Source organism: Gossypium arboreum, chromosome 3 (genome assembly GCF_025698485.1).
Source record: "Gossypium arboreum isolate Shixiya-1 chromosome 3, ASM2569848v2, whole genome shotgun sequence".
Classification (NCBI taxonomy): Eukaryota; Viridiplantae; Streptophyta; class Magnoliopsida; order Malvales; family Malvaceae; genus Gossypium; species Gossypium arboreum.
The window spans coordinates 91,360,570-91,377,223 of NC_069072.1; the positions used below are offsets into that span (position 1 = coordinate 91,360,570).

Sequence of the window (16,654 nt, forward strand, 5' to 3'; positions counted from 1 at the left end):
CTTGTCGGGTCCCAACTATACTCAACACCTTAATATTGTATGATTTTTTTTCAACTATGGAGGTCGCAACTTAGAAATAATAAACACATTAGGCTTCAATCTCAAAATTACTAAGAATGCATCTTCGCGCAATAAACATATTTCTTCATTTAAAAATTTCATCCATTTATTTAATTAAAATGTACACTTGATCCGTCATATCTTATTATTTAATTATTCTGTAAACTATACTAATATTTAACTATTTTTTTAAGCAGTGAAGAGACTTGATAGGAATTTCCATGGTATTATGCGATTAAGTTTGGATTGGATTGCACAAGTAAGTTGGGAAAATACATAAAAGAAGTGCTTAACAACATGATACATCCATTAACGATACAAACCACTAAAAACAACGTTAATTGTATGAGGTTTTCCCCAAAAGCCTAAAGGAAACATTAAACCCAGAAATATCCCTTTGTATCTACAAGTTATGACTATTCAACCCGGGTATTTCTTTCAGCTCCAACTAACTGATAAAAAGAACAAAAAAAAAAAAAAACAAAAAAGATATAAAAGAAGAACAGAACAGAGCAGATGAAAGAACAGAACTGTGAGCTTTTTTTTGTCTTTGGTTTTAACATGCTTTGGCGACACCATTAGGCTCGGTTTAACACTGAGGCTTTCCGCTTCCCAGCGTGAGCTCCAGATCATCCATTCCTATGTCATGAATCCTCTCTCCTTCCCATGGTTTCACCTGTCCACTCTCAAACTCAAACTCTGCACCTCTTCCTTTATCTTTTACGCCCAAATCATTATGCAAATTTTGGGGAGGCAAAGGTTTCACAAGTTTAAAAAAAGTTGGAGAAGTCGGCACTTGAGATGTAGAAGGTGCAAACTTTTGAAAGCTTATCCATTGTCCAGATTCAACCGTAGATGTATCGGATTCATCACATTCCGGTATAGTAGCCGGGGCATGAAAATGACGGTGGGTAGGACTAGCTGGGGCAGAAACAGCATAAAAAGGGTAGTTAAAAGAGGCCATGGATTCCTTTGCGATGGTTTCCCAGTTGGGAAGGGGCTTAGGATTTCTTGAGGTAGGAGATGAAAGTGGGGGTGTAACAGGGGCACTGTTTGAGATTCTGAGTGGAGGCAGAGATGAAGGAATGGCGTTTCGAAGGAAGGGAAGGAGAGTAGAGGGGTTATTAGCATCAAACCTAGTGGGACTAGGGTAGGAAGAGGAGGAAGGACTGACTTGACATGAAGGAATTGGACTTGGAAATGCAGATGATAATGGACTTGGATTTTGGGATGAAAATAGGGTAATCTTACTTGAACTTCCACCTATATCTATTGGAGGTGGCTTACATCCCTGAACAAACAATTTCAATTAAAACCCAGAATTTATCAGCACCATAAAAACTCCCAACTCAACAAACTCAAAATCAATATCAAACTGAAACCGAACAGATCAAGGGAAAGGAAAAAGCCCGGAAAGCAATTTAAAAAAAATAAAGAAAAAGAAAAAAGAACTAGATCCAACATGAATTAGCACAAACAAATGAGCATTGAAGTTATAAAAAAGAATGCAGTTTCTTTCACAGAGATCTAAGATTGTGAAAAGAAGAGAAGGGTAAGTACGAAACCTTGCGATAAGTAGTGCCATCATCTTCTACGACCCAACCAGCCTCGGAACAAAGAGCCTTGAGGACCTCATTGTTATCACAGTGCTTGGGCAAATTGTAGTTCCCTTGAGCTCTAAGGCCAGTATAAATCTTAGCAGCAATGGCTCTTCTCCTCCTTTCTCTCCTCCTGTTATTCTCCCTCTCCCTCCACGACGGTTTCCTCCTTGGAGCCGGCGTCGACGTCGCCCCATCCGATGTCATCTCTCCCTCTCTCTCCGGCGTGAAGGTGCGTTGTAGAGGATTATAACACCAAACAAAGAAAAAGAAGGAAGAAGTGGAGAAGATCACGAGTCACGAGGAATACGCTTTAGCTTGGGTGGAAACAAAAAAAAAAACGTTAAAAGAAGAAAGAATCTTTGGGTGTCTCGGTTTCAGACCCAAATGAAACGATGAAAAGGGGAGGGAAATTACATTTCACAGTCTATAAATGGTGATGGAGCGCATCAGATCCAAGCCCGTTTTACAAAATAGAAAAGAATTCATTCACTCAGAGAGGTGTGTGTTGGGCTCAAAGACAAATGCAACCCACAATGAATCAGGCCTTGTCTCTATTTCACCAAGTAAGGATACATATATCTTTTTAATCAATATTTATTTTATATGCTTTAACCTCATCTATTTCAAGCTTTTTAATTAATTAAAATTTGAAAATTAAATATTCTCTAACCAAAATTTTTAGAACCACTACTTCGTATGCTTCGATTAAATACATCACTGAAAAACATAAAAAAAAATTAATTCAACTTAATTTTTAGCCTAATTTTATCGGTTTATACCAATTTGTGGGTCAATCAGTTTGATGTCTCTTTCCAAACTGATATCCCGACTGGTTCAATTAGTTTAACACAATTGTGACTCTAAACCTCTACACTTAGTATACTTAGAATTTAACCCTCCAACTTTTATTTTCAAAAATCTAATCGTTTAATTTTATGAATGTAAAAATCCGTCTTCAAATTATATATAACTAAATAATATTAGGATAAAAATTAAAGAATAATAATTAAATATTAAATTTAAGCAAACACGAAAATTAAAATTAACTATCTTTCATAAAATGAAAAGGAAAAAGAAAAGAAGTTGGTGGGGCGTGTGACACTTGTCTTCATGAGGAAGGTCCTTTTATTTATAGGTTTTAGTATGTTATTTATTGGCTAAATTATAAAGTAAAGATGTAAATATTATAATATGTATTCTTATTATATTTGAAATTTAATTTTCATAATTTTATTTCTAGGAATTTAGTCTCTATTTTTCAAAATAAAAAAATAAGTTTATTTGTTAACATTGTTATAATTCTTTTATTAAATTTGTTATTATGACATTTTGAAATTAAAAAAGTTACTCATTTAGTATCTATGTAACAAAAATGACATTGTAATGTATCTAAATTTAATAGTGTTACAATTCTTAAAATTTCAGAAAAGGATTTTAATCATAATAAAATATTTAGAGTCACAAAAAATATTATAAGGATCAAGGTACTAAATTATGTCAAAATTAAAGTATAAAGATTAGATTTTAAATTTGAGCAAAAATAGGGATCAAAACTAAATTTTAATCATTCTTATATAATCTCAAAAGAGTAGAGAATTAAAACTGAAATTTAGACATTATCTTTTCATATAAAGAAAAGTACAAGTATCATTTATATCTGTAGTAATTTAGTCCTTTTATTTTTCATGCTATATATTATGATAGATCGATCGAGTAGGATACTAAATGTATATTTATTATCTGTATATAAGCATGTAATGTATGTTTGTTATCTGTATATAAGCATGTGGAGCATGTCTAATCTGTAATTTCTGTATCTGTTTTCTGTAACTGTTTTTGGGGTGGGATTTGTATTTGTGGAGGAAGTGTTATGTATGGCGATCATTGCCCATATTCTGGCAGCATGACTACATATTATCTGATATGTGTCGTAATGGCACGATATTGTGTACGGATGGGTGGGTGTTTTTAACCCCACATGGTGTGTTGGGATGTATGAAGTTGGTGTGAAAAGGATGGGGGTAGGATTCTGTGTATCTGTATCTGTTATCTGTATCTGAATTGGACAAAAGTCTGTATTTGTATCTGACTGAGCATGAGATTTCTGAATGTTTTGCCTGCCTATTTCTGTTGGAATACACACTGATTTTACGAAAACTCACTTCTGTTTGTCTGTTCTGTTCAGGTAATCCATAGACTTAGGTGGATCAGTGCAGCGGAGACTCAGTGGTGACCACTCGTCTGAGAACTGATCATACTTAGTAATTATGGTTTTTATTTAAATTTCAGACTTAATTGAGAGTTTGTAATTCCTGGGACCTTGGACTGTATGGTTTCTAACTGTTGAATTTGGTTTTGTTTGTTTGATAATTTGCATGCTTTGACAAATTGTTTTATGAAAACGACGGTTTTACGCAAATAAAGGTTTTCTAAAATACAAATGAGATTTTCAAAATGTATCGGTTTTATTAAACTTTCGCTGTAAATTGTGTTTGACAAATGAACTAATTAAATGACGTTTTCAGTAATAATTATGAATGAATACGAGTTATAAAAGTTTAATGGTTTATCGAAACAACTCAATTTTCAAAACCCATTCTTTGTGACGTCTTCGGATTCAGCCATAACGTCTAGGCCGGGTTTGGGGTATTACAATATTTTATAATTTTTTAGTAATAATAAAATTTTAAAAAATAATCAGTCAAAAATTGATTAAAAGTTAAAATGTGACAACTTTATTGAGATAAACAGTGTTTGATATATTTACAGATAAACTTAATATAAATATAATAGCACAACATATTTATAAGATTTAAGGTCTGTTTGGAAACACAAAGTAAATGAATGTAAGTGTAATTTTTAGATATGATTGGTTGACAAAATGTAATTACATCGTAATTCTCTATGTCATATTTGGTACTACAAATTGTAATTACGCTGTTACATAATTTATATTTTAAAAATATATAAATACAACAACAAAAATTCTAAACAAGTAATTAAAATTGAAATCAAATCATATATGTAATATGTTAATTCAAGAAAGTAGTCAAAATACGATTATTAATAAAAATAATAAAAGCAATAAAATCATATGTAAAATTATCTAATTGCTCTAGCATTTCATATTCATTGGGTCATTCCTCTTTAGCATTTAACAGTACTCTTTATCATCCTCTAAATTTGAAATATCATTAAAATTATTAAGATCTCCTTTTTTTTATGTTCTCTTCTAAGTATGGATCATATCAATTCCACTTACAAATGAAATTATGAAGTATGCAACAAACTAATATGATCCAACATTATTTTTTTATGCTATATTGAAATGATGCTAATATGAGAATCTTTTGTTTAGAATAAGAAATGTCCTCTTAATTACAATTCGAAGCTTTAAGTGTTAGAACAGTAAAAATAAGATCTAATATAAACTTAAAATTGTAAATCAAGATCTATCATGTCAAATCATCACGAATAAAACTAGATGTAGAACCGTACCTGAAGCCATGGATTCCTTGAAATTTTTCGAATCTTGGGGTTTTGATCTTCCAAACTAGCACACAAGTAATCTAGAGGAGGTGTCTCTATCTTTTCTAAACAAAGGATATTAGAAAAGTTATCTCATGTGTAATTTGGGGACCATAACCCTAATATATATAACTTTGGCACATTAGCCCTAATTTCTGAGTAGACCATCATAAATTAGAAATTAGTTATTAGAATATCTACACATGTTTGGCCCATACTTTATTTAATAATTAAAGCCCAATAAACCTTAACCAAATTAGATCACTTTTAATTTGGGCTAACATATTATGATAATAAATAATAACATGTAATTACTTTTATTATATATGTGATGTCTATATTTTCTAACATTGAATGCATCAAATTAAAGAATTTGTGAGCTATCTTTAGTACTTGCGTTTGACTTCATTCTTTAAAATGGTATCTTACCTCATGATATGATGCAAGAAATTTTTTTGTATTTACATAACTAACATCTACTACATTATGTTTAGGTTCATGGTGCAAATAGTTTGTAGCTTTAATTATAAAAACATATATAAAATTAATTTAGAGAAAGATTTAAGCTAGAATATAACTTTTTTTATAATAAGTAAATTAAGTTAAAAATAATATAAAATTATTATATTTAACTTTTATAAAAATGTTTTGTAAGGTGCCCAATAACTTTTAAAATGCTTCTTATAAATAAAATAATTTTTATCATAATTTTATAAAGTTATTTTTATAAATAAATTATAACAAAAAATCGAACGCTTTTTTATTATAAATAAGTATATTATTTTATAATATATAGTATGGACATATGAGTAAGTTATGTCCATATTTTTTTTACCATAAATTTTATAAAAAATATATCATAACATTTTCTATAACACGCTAAATTTTTTTTATTTACTTTTTTGCTATAACTTTAGAAAATTTTTGGATTAAAATAAAATAAATATTTGTTATAACTTCATAAAATTTTTACCACAACTATCCCAAACACTCATTAGTTTATAATATAGATTTTAGGATTTATAATATAAATTGTTTATGCTTATAACACAATCTTTTATAACTTAAAACTTATATAAAAACAAACTTTTAATTTAAATCATTTGTATGAAAGTTTGGAAAGCCATAGGATAATTAAATTTGAGTGTAATTACTTCCATAATTACTCCAATTTTCACTCATTCCCTAAGAATTGGAAAGTGTAAGTAAGATGCTCCAATTACACCTAATTATAATGGTTACCCTCTACCTAAACATGTTACCCTATAATTACAAGTAATTACACCATCTAATTGTTAGGTGGCTTTTCAAATACTACCTTAGTGCCAATAATTTTGGAAAAATACTCACTTGCCTTTAAATAGAAACAATTATACTATTTATTGTGCATATTCTTTTTTCTCTACTTTTAATTGCAAACTAATAAGAATGTAAGTAATTGGATTTTTTTTTTGTATTATTCATGTTTATTTTACAATTCATTATTAGGGTTTGTGGTTACCCTTTCATGATTGAGGTTCACAGCTACCACTCCTAATACTGTCGTCTCCATAGTTCAAACATTTGTTCTCTTTGTAGGAATATAATGTACCTTACTATCGCACTCAACAATTGTTGGTAACTGAAAATTATATTTAAATAATATAATGGAAAATAAATTGGTTAAAATATAAAAGTAAATAAATACATCTCAAAGTTAACATATATAATTAAATTAAAATTAAGCTTAAAAATTGAACATTATTTGAATAAAGTCATTTTAAAAAAATGAATAAAAGTTAATAAAATAAAAACAATATAATTATAATTTATAACAACTTTTCTAAAAAAACACTTACATATATCTATACATATATTTAAATCTCTTCTGATTTGATGTCACAAGTCAATTATTAAAAATAATTTATTTTATAAAATAAGTTTTATTATTATTAAAGGGCTTTATCTTTTTATATTTTAATAAATCAATAAATTTGAACTCAAGATATAATGAATATTAAACATTTAATTTCAACATTTAAATTGGAGATAAAAGGAAACTTGAACTTGACTCAGTGACATTGACTCGATCAAATAAAATAGAGGTGAATATTTTTTATAAAAAAACTACCAACCTATTTTCAACAACTGTTTTTTACATGAACATTAATCAACACCTTATTTTTTTTCTCAATTTTATGTAGTTAATTTGTGAAAGAATAATCAAATAAAGAAATACTAACACGTAAATAGCAGTTGAAAGATACAATATTATATTTTTACTTACAATAGACTCGATTTATACGCCCTCAAACTACATAATTTACTATTAGAGGTTTTTGTCTCAAATTAGTCATGGAGTTATGAACTCTACGACAACACTCTCTTTAGATATCCCTCATAAAAATTTTATTAACAAAAACTTTGTGTACAAAGTCTTTTATTTTAAGTTGTCTCATTAAAAATTTTTACTCCTCAAGAAAATGAGTGAATTTTCTTTTTTGGTAAAATATGTTTCATTTATCTCTTTGATGTATTCTCTTTTTAATTAATCTATACATGTCGTATTATATTCGTATAAGATAGTTGATGCCTTTTCCTATGTAAGTAAATTACATATCTTTAGGATGCATTGAGTCATTAGCCTTAGTCAAACACACTCTTAGCTAGCCTCAAGCATTGTAATTATTGTTGCATGATCTGAAAAAGTAATAACTAATGTTTGTTTTGTTGAATTCCATGATACGATTATACCTCCACATGTAAATAAAATATCCATTTGAGATTGTCTTTTATGAGGATTTCATAAAAACCCAACATTAGCATAGCCAACTAATTGAGATTGTAAATCATTTCAGTAAAATAACTTTATACCAATTGTCCATTTTAGATATCTAAATAAATGTTAATTTCCATTTCAATATTTATGTGTATGAGAAAAATTAAATTTGCTACCAAACTTACAAAAAGTTTAATATCAAGTTATGTGTTGTTTGCCATATATATTAATGCCTCTATGGCACTAAGATATGAAACTTTAGTACCAATAATGAGCTCTTCATCATTTTCACAAAGACAAAAGGGGTCTTTATTCACATATAGTGATCTTACAACTATTGGAGTACTTAATGAATGTGGATATGTTTTATCCATGTAAATTTTATTTAAGATCTTTTCTATATAAGATGATTGATGGACATGAATCCCACTTTTTAAAATGTTTGATCTGCAGGCAATGACAAAACTTTCTTCTTTTTCTTATTTTTTTGTGATCTGTCATCTCAAATTTTTTTTAAATAATTTACTGCATTTTTGAAACTTTACAAGAGTTCCAAAAATATTTAAACCGTCAACATAAATAGCAATTATAAATAATTCTAGTCTAGTTCTTTTTATAAAAACATATGGACAAATTGAATCATTTTTATAAAATTCCTTTAACAACTACTCACTAAGACAATTATACCATATACGTCCAAATTGTTTTAATCCCATAATGATTTAATCTAATTGAACAATTTTCTCGAGAAACCTAGTACCCTTATGCGATCTTAAATCTTTCAATGATTTTCATATAAATTTCTGTTAGAGTTGAGTGAGTCGAATCTTTGTTAAAATAAAATATAGTGGTAAAATAAAATAAAAGTAAAATTCATAAGAACTATACTTTTTTTTTTATTTTCTAGTGATTAGAATAAGGTTTTTCGACCTTACTACACTTCATCTATTTATCATTGATTAGAATAAAGTTTTTTCATCCTATAAATAGATGTAGTCTAATATCCTCTTGTATCATTAGAATTCGACATTAGTGAATTTTCTTCTCCTCTGTCCATAGTTTTTCTTGAAAGGGCTTTCTACGTAAAATCTATGTTTTCTTTTTCTTTTTCTTTGTCTTATTGCTTTGCAATCGTTCTATATTGCCATTATCGACATTACAAAGTGGTATCAAGAGCTTTTAAGGTTGTTTGTCTCAATCACAGTAATGACGACATTGAAGTATGATATTCCGCTGTTGGATCGCAGCACCAGATTTGCGTTGTGGCAGATAAAGATGCATGCAGTTCTCGCGCACATGGATTTGGAGGATGCCTTGCTAGGGATAGATAAAATGGCTTCGACATTGACGGATGAAGAGAAGAAGCATAAAGCTCGAAAGGCTTTAACACAATTACATCTACATTTGTCGAATGAAATTCTACAAGACGTGATGAAGGAAAAGACCACCGCTGCATTTTGAGCAAAGCTACAACAGCTATACATGTCGAAAACCCTAACTAGCAAGTTGCATATGAAGTAGCGTCTTTATACTCATCGTTTGAAGGAAGGTGCATTTGTGCACGAACACTTAATTGTGTTTAAAGAAATTCTCTCAAACCTAGAGACCATGGAGGTTCATTATGATAAAAAAGATTTAGAGTTAATTCTACTTTGTTCGTTGCTCCCGTCTTATTCAACCTTTAAAGATAAGATTTTTTATAGTCACGAATCTCTCACAGTTGATGAAGTCTATACTTTCTTAACCTTATATGACAAGATGAAACATATTGTGGTTGGATCTGACTTTCAATGAGAGGGTCTCATTGTTTATGGGAGATAAGAACGAAATGTTAATAATAATTGTAGGAGGACACAAGAATGAAATCCTCACAGTAAATCTTATGGTAGATTGAGGTCTTCAAATAGAAGTAAAACCTATAACTTTTGTAAGAAGAAAGGACACATTAAATATGAGTGTTGTAAGCTACAAAACAAGATTAAAACATAGGCTACGAATCAAAAGGAAAAACAACCACAACAATCCGGTGAAGCTGATGTTGTAGAGGACTACAGCGATGGTGAACTCCTAGTTGCTTTTGTCGACAACTCTAAAGTGAGCGAGAAGTGGATACTTGATTTTGGTTGCACCTTCCATATGAGTCCTAATCGGGATTGTTTTACAACATATAAAACAACGTCTGAATGTGTTGTTTTGATAGGAAATAATGCTTCATGTAAAATCGCAAGTATTGGCACGATCAAAATTAAGATGTCTGATGGAGTCGTTAGAACACTTAGTGGAGTACGATATGTACCAGAATTGAAGAGGAATTTGATTTCATTGAGTACTCTTGATTCAAAAGGGAACAAGTGCACAACTGAAAGTGGGGTTCTGAAGATTAACAAGGGTTCCCTCGTTGTGATGAAAGGGCAGAAAAAGATTGCCAAGTTATATGTTTTGCAGGGTTTTATTGTTATGGATGATGTAGTCGTTGCTTCCTCTTCCTTGTCAGATGATGCTGTTACTAGACTTTGGCATATGTGTCTAGGGCATATGAGTGAGAATGATATGAGAAAATTAAGCCAAAGAGGACTTCTTGATGGACAAGGCATTAGCAAACTGAAGTTCTGTGAGCACTGCGTTTTTGAGAAGCAAAAGAGAGTTCGATTCACTAGAGGAATCCATAACATGAAGTGAACGCTAGATTATATTCATTCTAATCTTTAGGGACCATCCAGAGTGCCTTCGAAGGGTGGCGCTAATTAGGAGTGAGCGTTCGATCGAATTGAATGAAAAAATTTTGAGTTAATTGAGTTCACGAATCATATTTTATCATCCTAATTTAATTTGAAATTTTCTCGAATTGAGTCGAGTGAGATGGAAATCGAATCAAATCGAATCGAATATATTTGTTCGAGTTAAATTTTAAAAAATATTTTGGGTCCTTGTAACCACTGCCATCTACCGTAATAAAATTTGTCCACCGTAATAAAATTTTTTATTAACTTTCATCACCTCATAATTTATTTATTAATCATTTATATACAGGTTAGCTTTTTTGCTTGCTTAGTTATTTCAGTTATCTTGATTCTTGTCACTATATATTTTGAAATTAAAAATATATTAAATGTAAAAATGTGATTTTCTAATAAAAATTATTTTAAAGATAAAATGTGAAATTGATACCAATATAAAATTTTAACACGAATATTTTATAGTATCATTAATAATTCAATTTTAATATAAATATTCAATATGACTAAACAATTCAATAATATAAATAATATAAAATGTGAAATTTAATTTAATAATATAAATAGTAGATATAAATAAAATTATTACTATTTATGTTTAGAGATTTTTTGGATAATTTTGATTTTTATTTGGGAGTAAAGGGTGGGAAGTAAAAGTTTAGGGAAAAATAAAAAGTTTTGGGGAGTAAAAGTTTGAGGGAAAGTAAATAGGAGGGAGTAAAATTTTGGAGGGAAAATATTAAAAAAAATTGGTGGGGTGGGTTTGGGGTAGATGGGAGGTGGGAGGTGGGAGGTGGGAGGTGGGATGGGATGGGAAGGGAGTAAAAGTTTTAAGAGGAAAGTGGGAGAGAGTAAAAATTTTGAGGGAAAATAAAAAATTTTGAGGGTTTTTAAGAGTAAAATTTTGAGAAAAAGTAAATGGGAGAGTAAAATTTTGGTGGGAAATAGATTTTGGGTAGATGAAGGGGTTGAGATTAGAGGGGAGTAAAAGTTTTGGGGGAAAAGTAAAAAGGTTTGGGAGTTTGGGGTAAAAATATAAAATATTATAGTTTGATATTCGATTTACTCGAATTATTCGAGTTATTCGAATTTGAAAACTCAACTCGATTCGAACTCAAAATTCGAAAAAAATTTGAGTTGACTCGAATAACTCTATTCGTTTAACTCGAAATTCGAAATTTTTTGATTTTTTTGAGTCAAATCAAGTTTTGCTCACCCTTAGCGCTAATTATATGCTGACGATCATTGATGATTTTTTCTAGAAAAGTTTAGGCATTCTTCCTAAAGTTGAAAAATGATGTGTTTTCCGCATTTAAGGCTTGGAAAACTATGAGTAGGAAGCAAATTGGAAAATAGATAAAACACTTTCGCACAGATAATGGCTTGGAATTTTGTTCTGATGAGTTCAATGAATTGTGCAAATAAGAAGGAATCGTGAGACACTTAATAGTTGTCACACTCCACAACAAAACGGTGTTGCAGAATGGATAAATAAAACAATCATGGAAAAAGTTCGATGTATGTTTTCAAATGCTTGTTTGCTGAAGTCATTTTGGGCTGAAGTGGTCTCTACTGCATTTTTTTATTAACCAGTCTCTTTCTGTTTCCATTGAGAAAAAGATTCCACAAGAGGTATGGTCTGGTAATCCTGCTGATTTTTCTGATTTGAAATTTTTGGATATCCTACATATGTTCATGTTGATAATGGGAAATTGGAACCTAGATCTATTAAATGTGTTTTTCTTGGTTATAAGGTTGGCGTTAAAAGGTATAAGTTATGGTGTCCTAAAAATAGAAAAGTTGTAAATAGCAGAGATGTTATTTTTTATGAAATTGCTATGCTACCTAACTTATCTCTTAAAGACTCTTCTAATAAAGATCAACAAAAACAAGCGGAGCTTCAAATTGATCCAGGATCTACAACAAAGTTTACTCCTCAAGTTAGTACAGAAACTCAGAGTAGAGTTGCTTCTTCACCACAATATTCTATTGCCAAGAATAGACCTAAAAGAGAAATTAAACCTCCAAAGAGGTACGTTGAGGTTGATCTTATTGCTTATGCTTTAAATGTGGCTGAAGATATAGATGCAAATTAATATGAGGCAATTAGCTGTGTAGATTCAGTAAATTGGATGATTTCCATGCAAGAAGAGATGGAATCGCTCCATAAGAACATAACATAGGATCTAGTAAAACTTCCTAAAGGTAAAAAGACTGTCCGTTGTAAATGAGTGTTCAAAAAGAAAGCAGGAACTCCAGGAGTTGAAGAACCCAAATATAAAGTAATGCTGGTTGCAAAAGGTTACAGTCAAATTTCAGGTGTAGACTTCACAGATGTGTTTTCTCCAATTATAAAGCATAGTTTGATTTGAGCCTTGCTTGGTATTATGTCTATGAATGATTTAGAGCTTGAACAGTTAGATTTAAAAACAACATTCTTGCATAAAGATCTTGAAGAAGATATTTACATGAAACAACCAGAGGGTTTTATAGTCTCAGAAAATGAGGACTATGTTTGCTTGCTGAAAAAGTTTCTTTATGGCTTGAAACAATCACCAAATCAGTGGTACAAGAGGTTTGATTCTTTTATGACTACTCATGATTTCAAAAGAAATAACTTTGATAGTTGTGTTTATTTTAAGAAGAATAGTGATGGTTCTTTTGTGTATATACTCATTTATGTTGATAACATGTTGATAGCAACCAAAAATAAATGAGAGATAAGAAAGGTCAAAGCCTAGCTTAGTAAATAATTTAAGATGAAGGATTTGGGAGCAGCAAAAAAGATACTTGGGATGGAGATTCTTAGAGATAGAAAAACATGTGAATTGTACCTAAGTCAAAAAAGGTACATTGAGAAAGTTCTTTGCAAGTTCGATATGTAGAATGCCAAGCCTGTTAGGACTCCATTAGCAGCTCACTTTAGACTTTCATCAACTTTGTCTCTGCAATTAGATTACGAGATTAACTACATGTCACGTGTTCCATATTCCAGTGTAGTGGGATCTCTCATGTATGTTATGGTTTGCTCACGTCCTAATTTTTCATATGAAGTTAGTACAATTAGTACACATATGACGAATCTTGGTAAATAACATTGAAAAACAGTTCAGTGGATTTTCAGATACTTACGAGGTACTACTGATGTTTGCTTACAGTTTGGAAGAACTAGAAATGGAGTTATTGGGTATGTTGATTTCGATTTTTCTGGAGACCTTGATAAAAGAATATCTCTCACAGGGTATGTCTTTATATTTGGGGGTTGTGCAATTAGTTGGAAAACAACTTTGCAAACTACAGTTGCTTTGTCTACTACTAAAATTGAGTACATGACGATTAATAAGGCTTGTAAAGAAGCTATTTGGTTAAAAGGACTCTTTGGTGAACTTAGTAAAAACCTTCAGATCAGTACAATGTTTTGTGATAGTCAGAGTGCCATTTTCTTTACGAAGAATCAAATGTTTCTTGAGAGACAAAGCACATTGATGTTCAGTATCATTTTATGCGTGATATTGTTGTGAGCAAAATTAATACTCATGAAAATCCTGCAGATATGATGACTAAGTCACTTCTTATAACCAAGCTTGAGCATTGCTTGGACTTGGTTGGTGTTCATTGTGGACAACACCCTTTAAAGGGTTTCATAGGAGAGGTGGAGAACTTGTTCGTTGAGAATTTGTGTCAAGGTGGAGATTGTTAGAGTTGAGTGACTCGAATCCTTGTTAAAATAAAATAAATGGTAAAATAAAATAAAAGTAAAATCCATATAGAACTATACTTCTTTTATTTTATATTGATTAGAATAAGGTTTTTCAACCTTATTACACTTCATCTATTTATCATTTATTAGAATAAAGTTTTTTAAACCTATAAATAAATGTACTCTAAACTCCTCTTGTATCATCCGAATTTGATATTGGTGAATTTTCTTCTCCTCTGCCCGTGCTTTTTCTCGAAAGGGTTTTTCATGTAAAATATGTGTTTTATTTTTCTTTTTTTTTTGTTGCTTTGCAATTGTTGTATATTACCATCATCGATGTTAGTTTCTACAATTTCATTATAAAGTGTGTCATACAAATAAACTGTAACAAAATCTACTGAACACATGAACTTTTTCACATACTACCAAATTAATAAGATATCTAAATGCAATTACATCAACCACATGAAGGTATACAACTTCATAAGCAGTATCAAGCCTTTGTGAAAATCTTGCAGTAATACCTCTAACTCGTCTCCGTCGCTAGATTAGAGTTACAGAGCATTACTGTACAATTCAGAACATTTATCATTGAAATAGAAATTAACGCATAATTATCTATTAACATTTGATAACATAATTTCTTAATAGAAAAAAATTACTTTTACAGCCTTAAATCGAGCCTAAGAGACCAAAAAACATTTTAGGAACAATCAGAGACTAATTAGAAACAAATCAGAAAATTTTGGAAAGCATGACAAATTAGGAAACAGGGGTCACACGACCATGTGACTTAGCCCAGGCTGTATGGACATTCAAACTATGGGACACAACTGTGTGGCCCAGGTCGTGTGCTCCAAAATTAACCCCTAAAACAAGACAACTCAAGGTCTATGCTTGCATTCCAAGACACCCTTCTTCCAACACATACATGTGACCAAAAACACACCTTAAACACCTACAAAACATATCATTCAATCATCCTAATTGTTCTATCCAATATGCCATTTAAAGGCACCACAACTCAAAAATTGATTCAACACATTTCAAGCCATTTTCATACCTAGAACATATACTATACAAACATACAATTGACATGCTTCAATGCTATAAATATGTCATCTATTTACCTGACCTTCAAATGACCAAATACACATATTAAATTAAGCATTTTACAAGGCCAAAATAAACGTATACACAAGTTTGGCATCAACTGAAATATATCAACTTACCAAGTAGTAAACTAGCATATGCATTCAAGCCTTATACATGCCAAACACACATCACACACTCACTAGTTAGTTACTTAATTATCAAATTATACCACTTAGTCACATTTATTCACAAGACACACATAAGAGACCAAACTCTCCTATTAACACAAGCATATACCAATTTATTTCAAAACACATACACACACACACGAGACACATATATATATATGCAAGTATGTTAGGCATAGGTTGAAACATAACAAACTAACATAAAACCCCATACATGCCATTTATAACCATTAGTCCAACTTATTCAAAAGCTACTAAAAGAGTCAATGGATAGTGTGATTGTGCTATGATGAAGATTCTAATCGATCGAGCTTTTGATGATCTACAAAACAAAGGAAACAACTACATAAGCAACTAGTGCTTAGTAAGCTCAGTATAAAGGAAACTTAGACTTACCAAACATATTAAATTGAGCAACCAAATATACTTTCATCATGTCATATGCCAAACTTCCTTTCCTATATACATCACCTCATAAGGTTAGTAATTATAACATATTAGTAATTATAACATTACATGTAAGTTTCAAATAATTCATGGCATATACATAATAAGCATTTATGTTTTATATATCATCCATACCATATATATATATCCATTACACACTCTTCTCATTTGAATCCACATAGTTAATAGATAATAAGTAAACATAACATCCATGAAACATAACATATATTAAGAAATGAATTTCATGCATATTTCATCCATCACATGATAAATTCTCATCCTTTCCATTTCATATATGCATATCCAATTTTCCATTTCATATGAACATTAGTAACATTAAGTTTTTATACATGTCTTTTCATTAACCATTACTTACCCGTTAAACCATATAGAATTACATCGGATACTTGAGAATACTCACACAAAGTGTGCCTTTTCATATAACCGTAACATTTCCAATAGTGCTCACACAAATTGTGGGTCGAGATGTAAGCTACATGATGCTGCTCACACGATCTGTGGAGAATCCAAAATAAATGCAA

At 30.5% G+C, this 16,654-nt stretch overlaps 1 protein-coding gene across 1 annotated transcript; it reads right to left on the reverse strand.

The window, feature by feature from the left end:
• Nucleotides 1–346: 346 nt before the first annotated feature.
• On the reverse strand, nucleotides 347–2,086 carry LOC108454353 (protein BRASSINAZOLE-RESISTANT 1-like). Its single transcript, XM_017752785.2, has 2 exons — nucleotides 1,626–2,086; nucleotides 347–1,351 (listed from the first exon to the last, which is right to left on the reverse strand). Exons 1-2 carry the CDS (start codon nucleotides 1,863–1,865, stop codon nucleotides 650–652), a joined length of 942 nt encoding a protein of 313 aa, XP_017608274.1. The 5' UTR covers nucleotides 1,866–2,086; the 3' UTR covers nucleotides 347–649.
• Nucleotides 2,087–16,654: the final 14,568 nt, after the last annotated feature.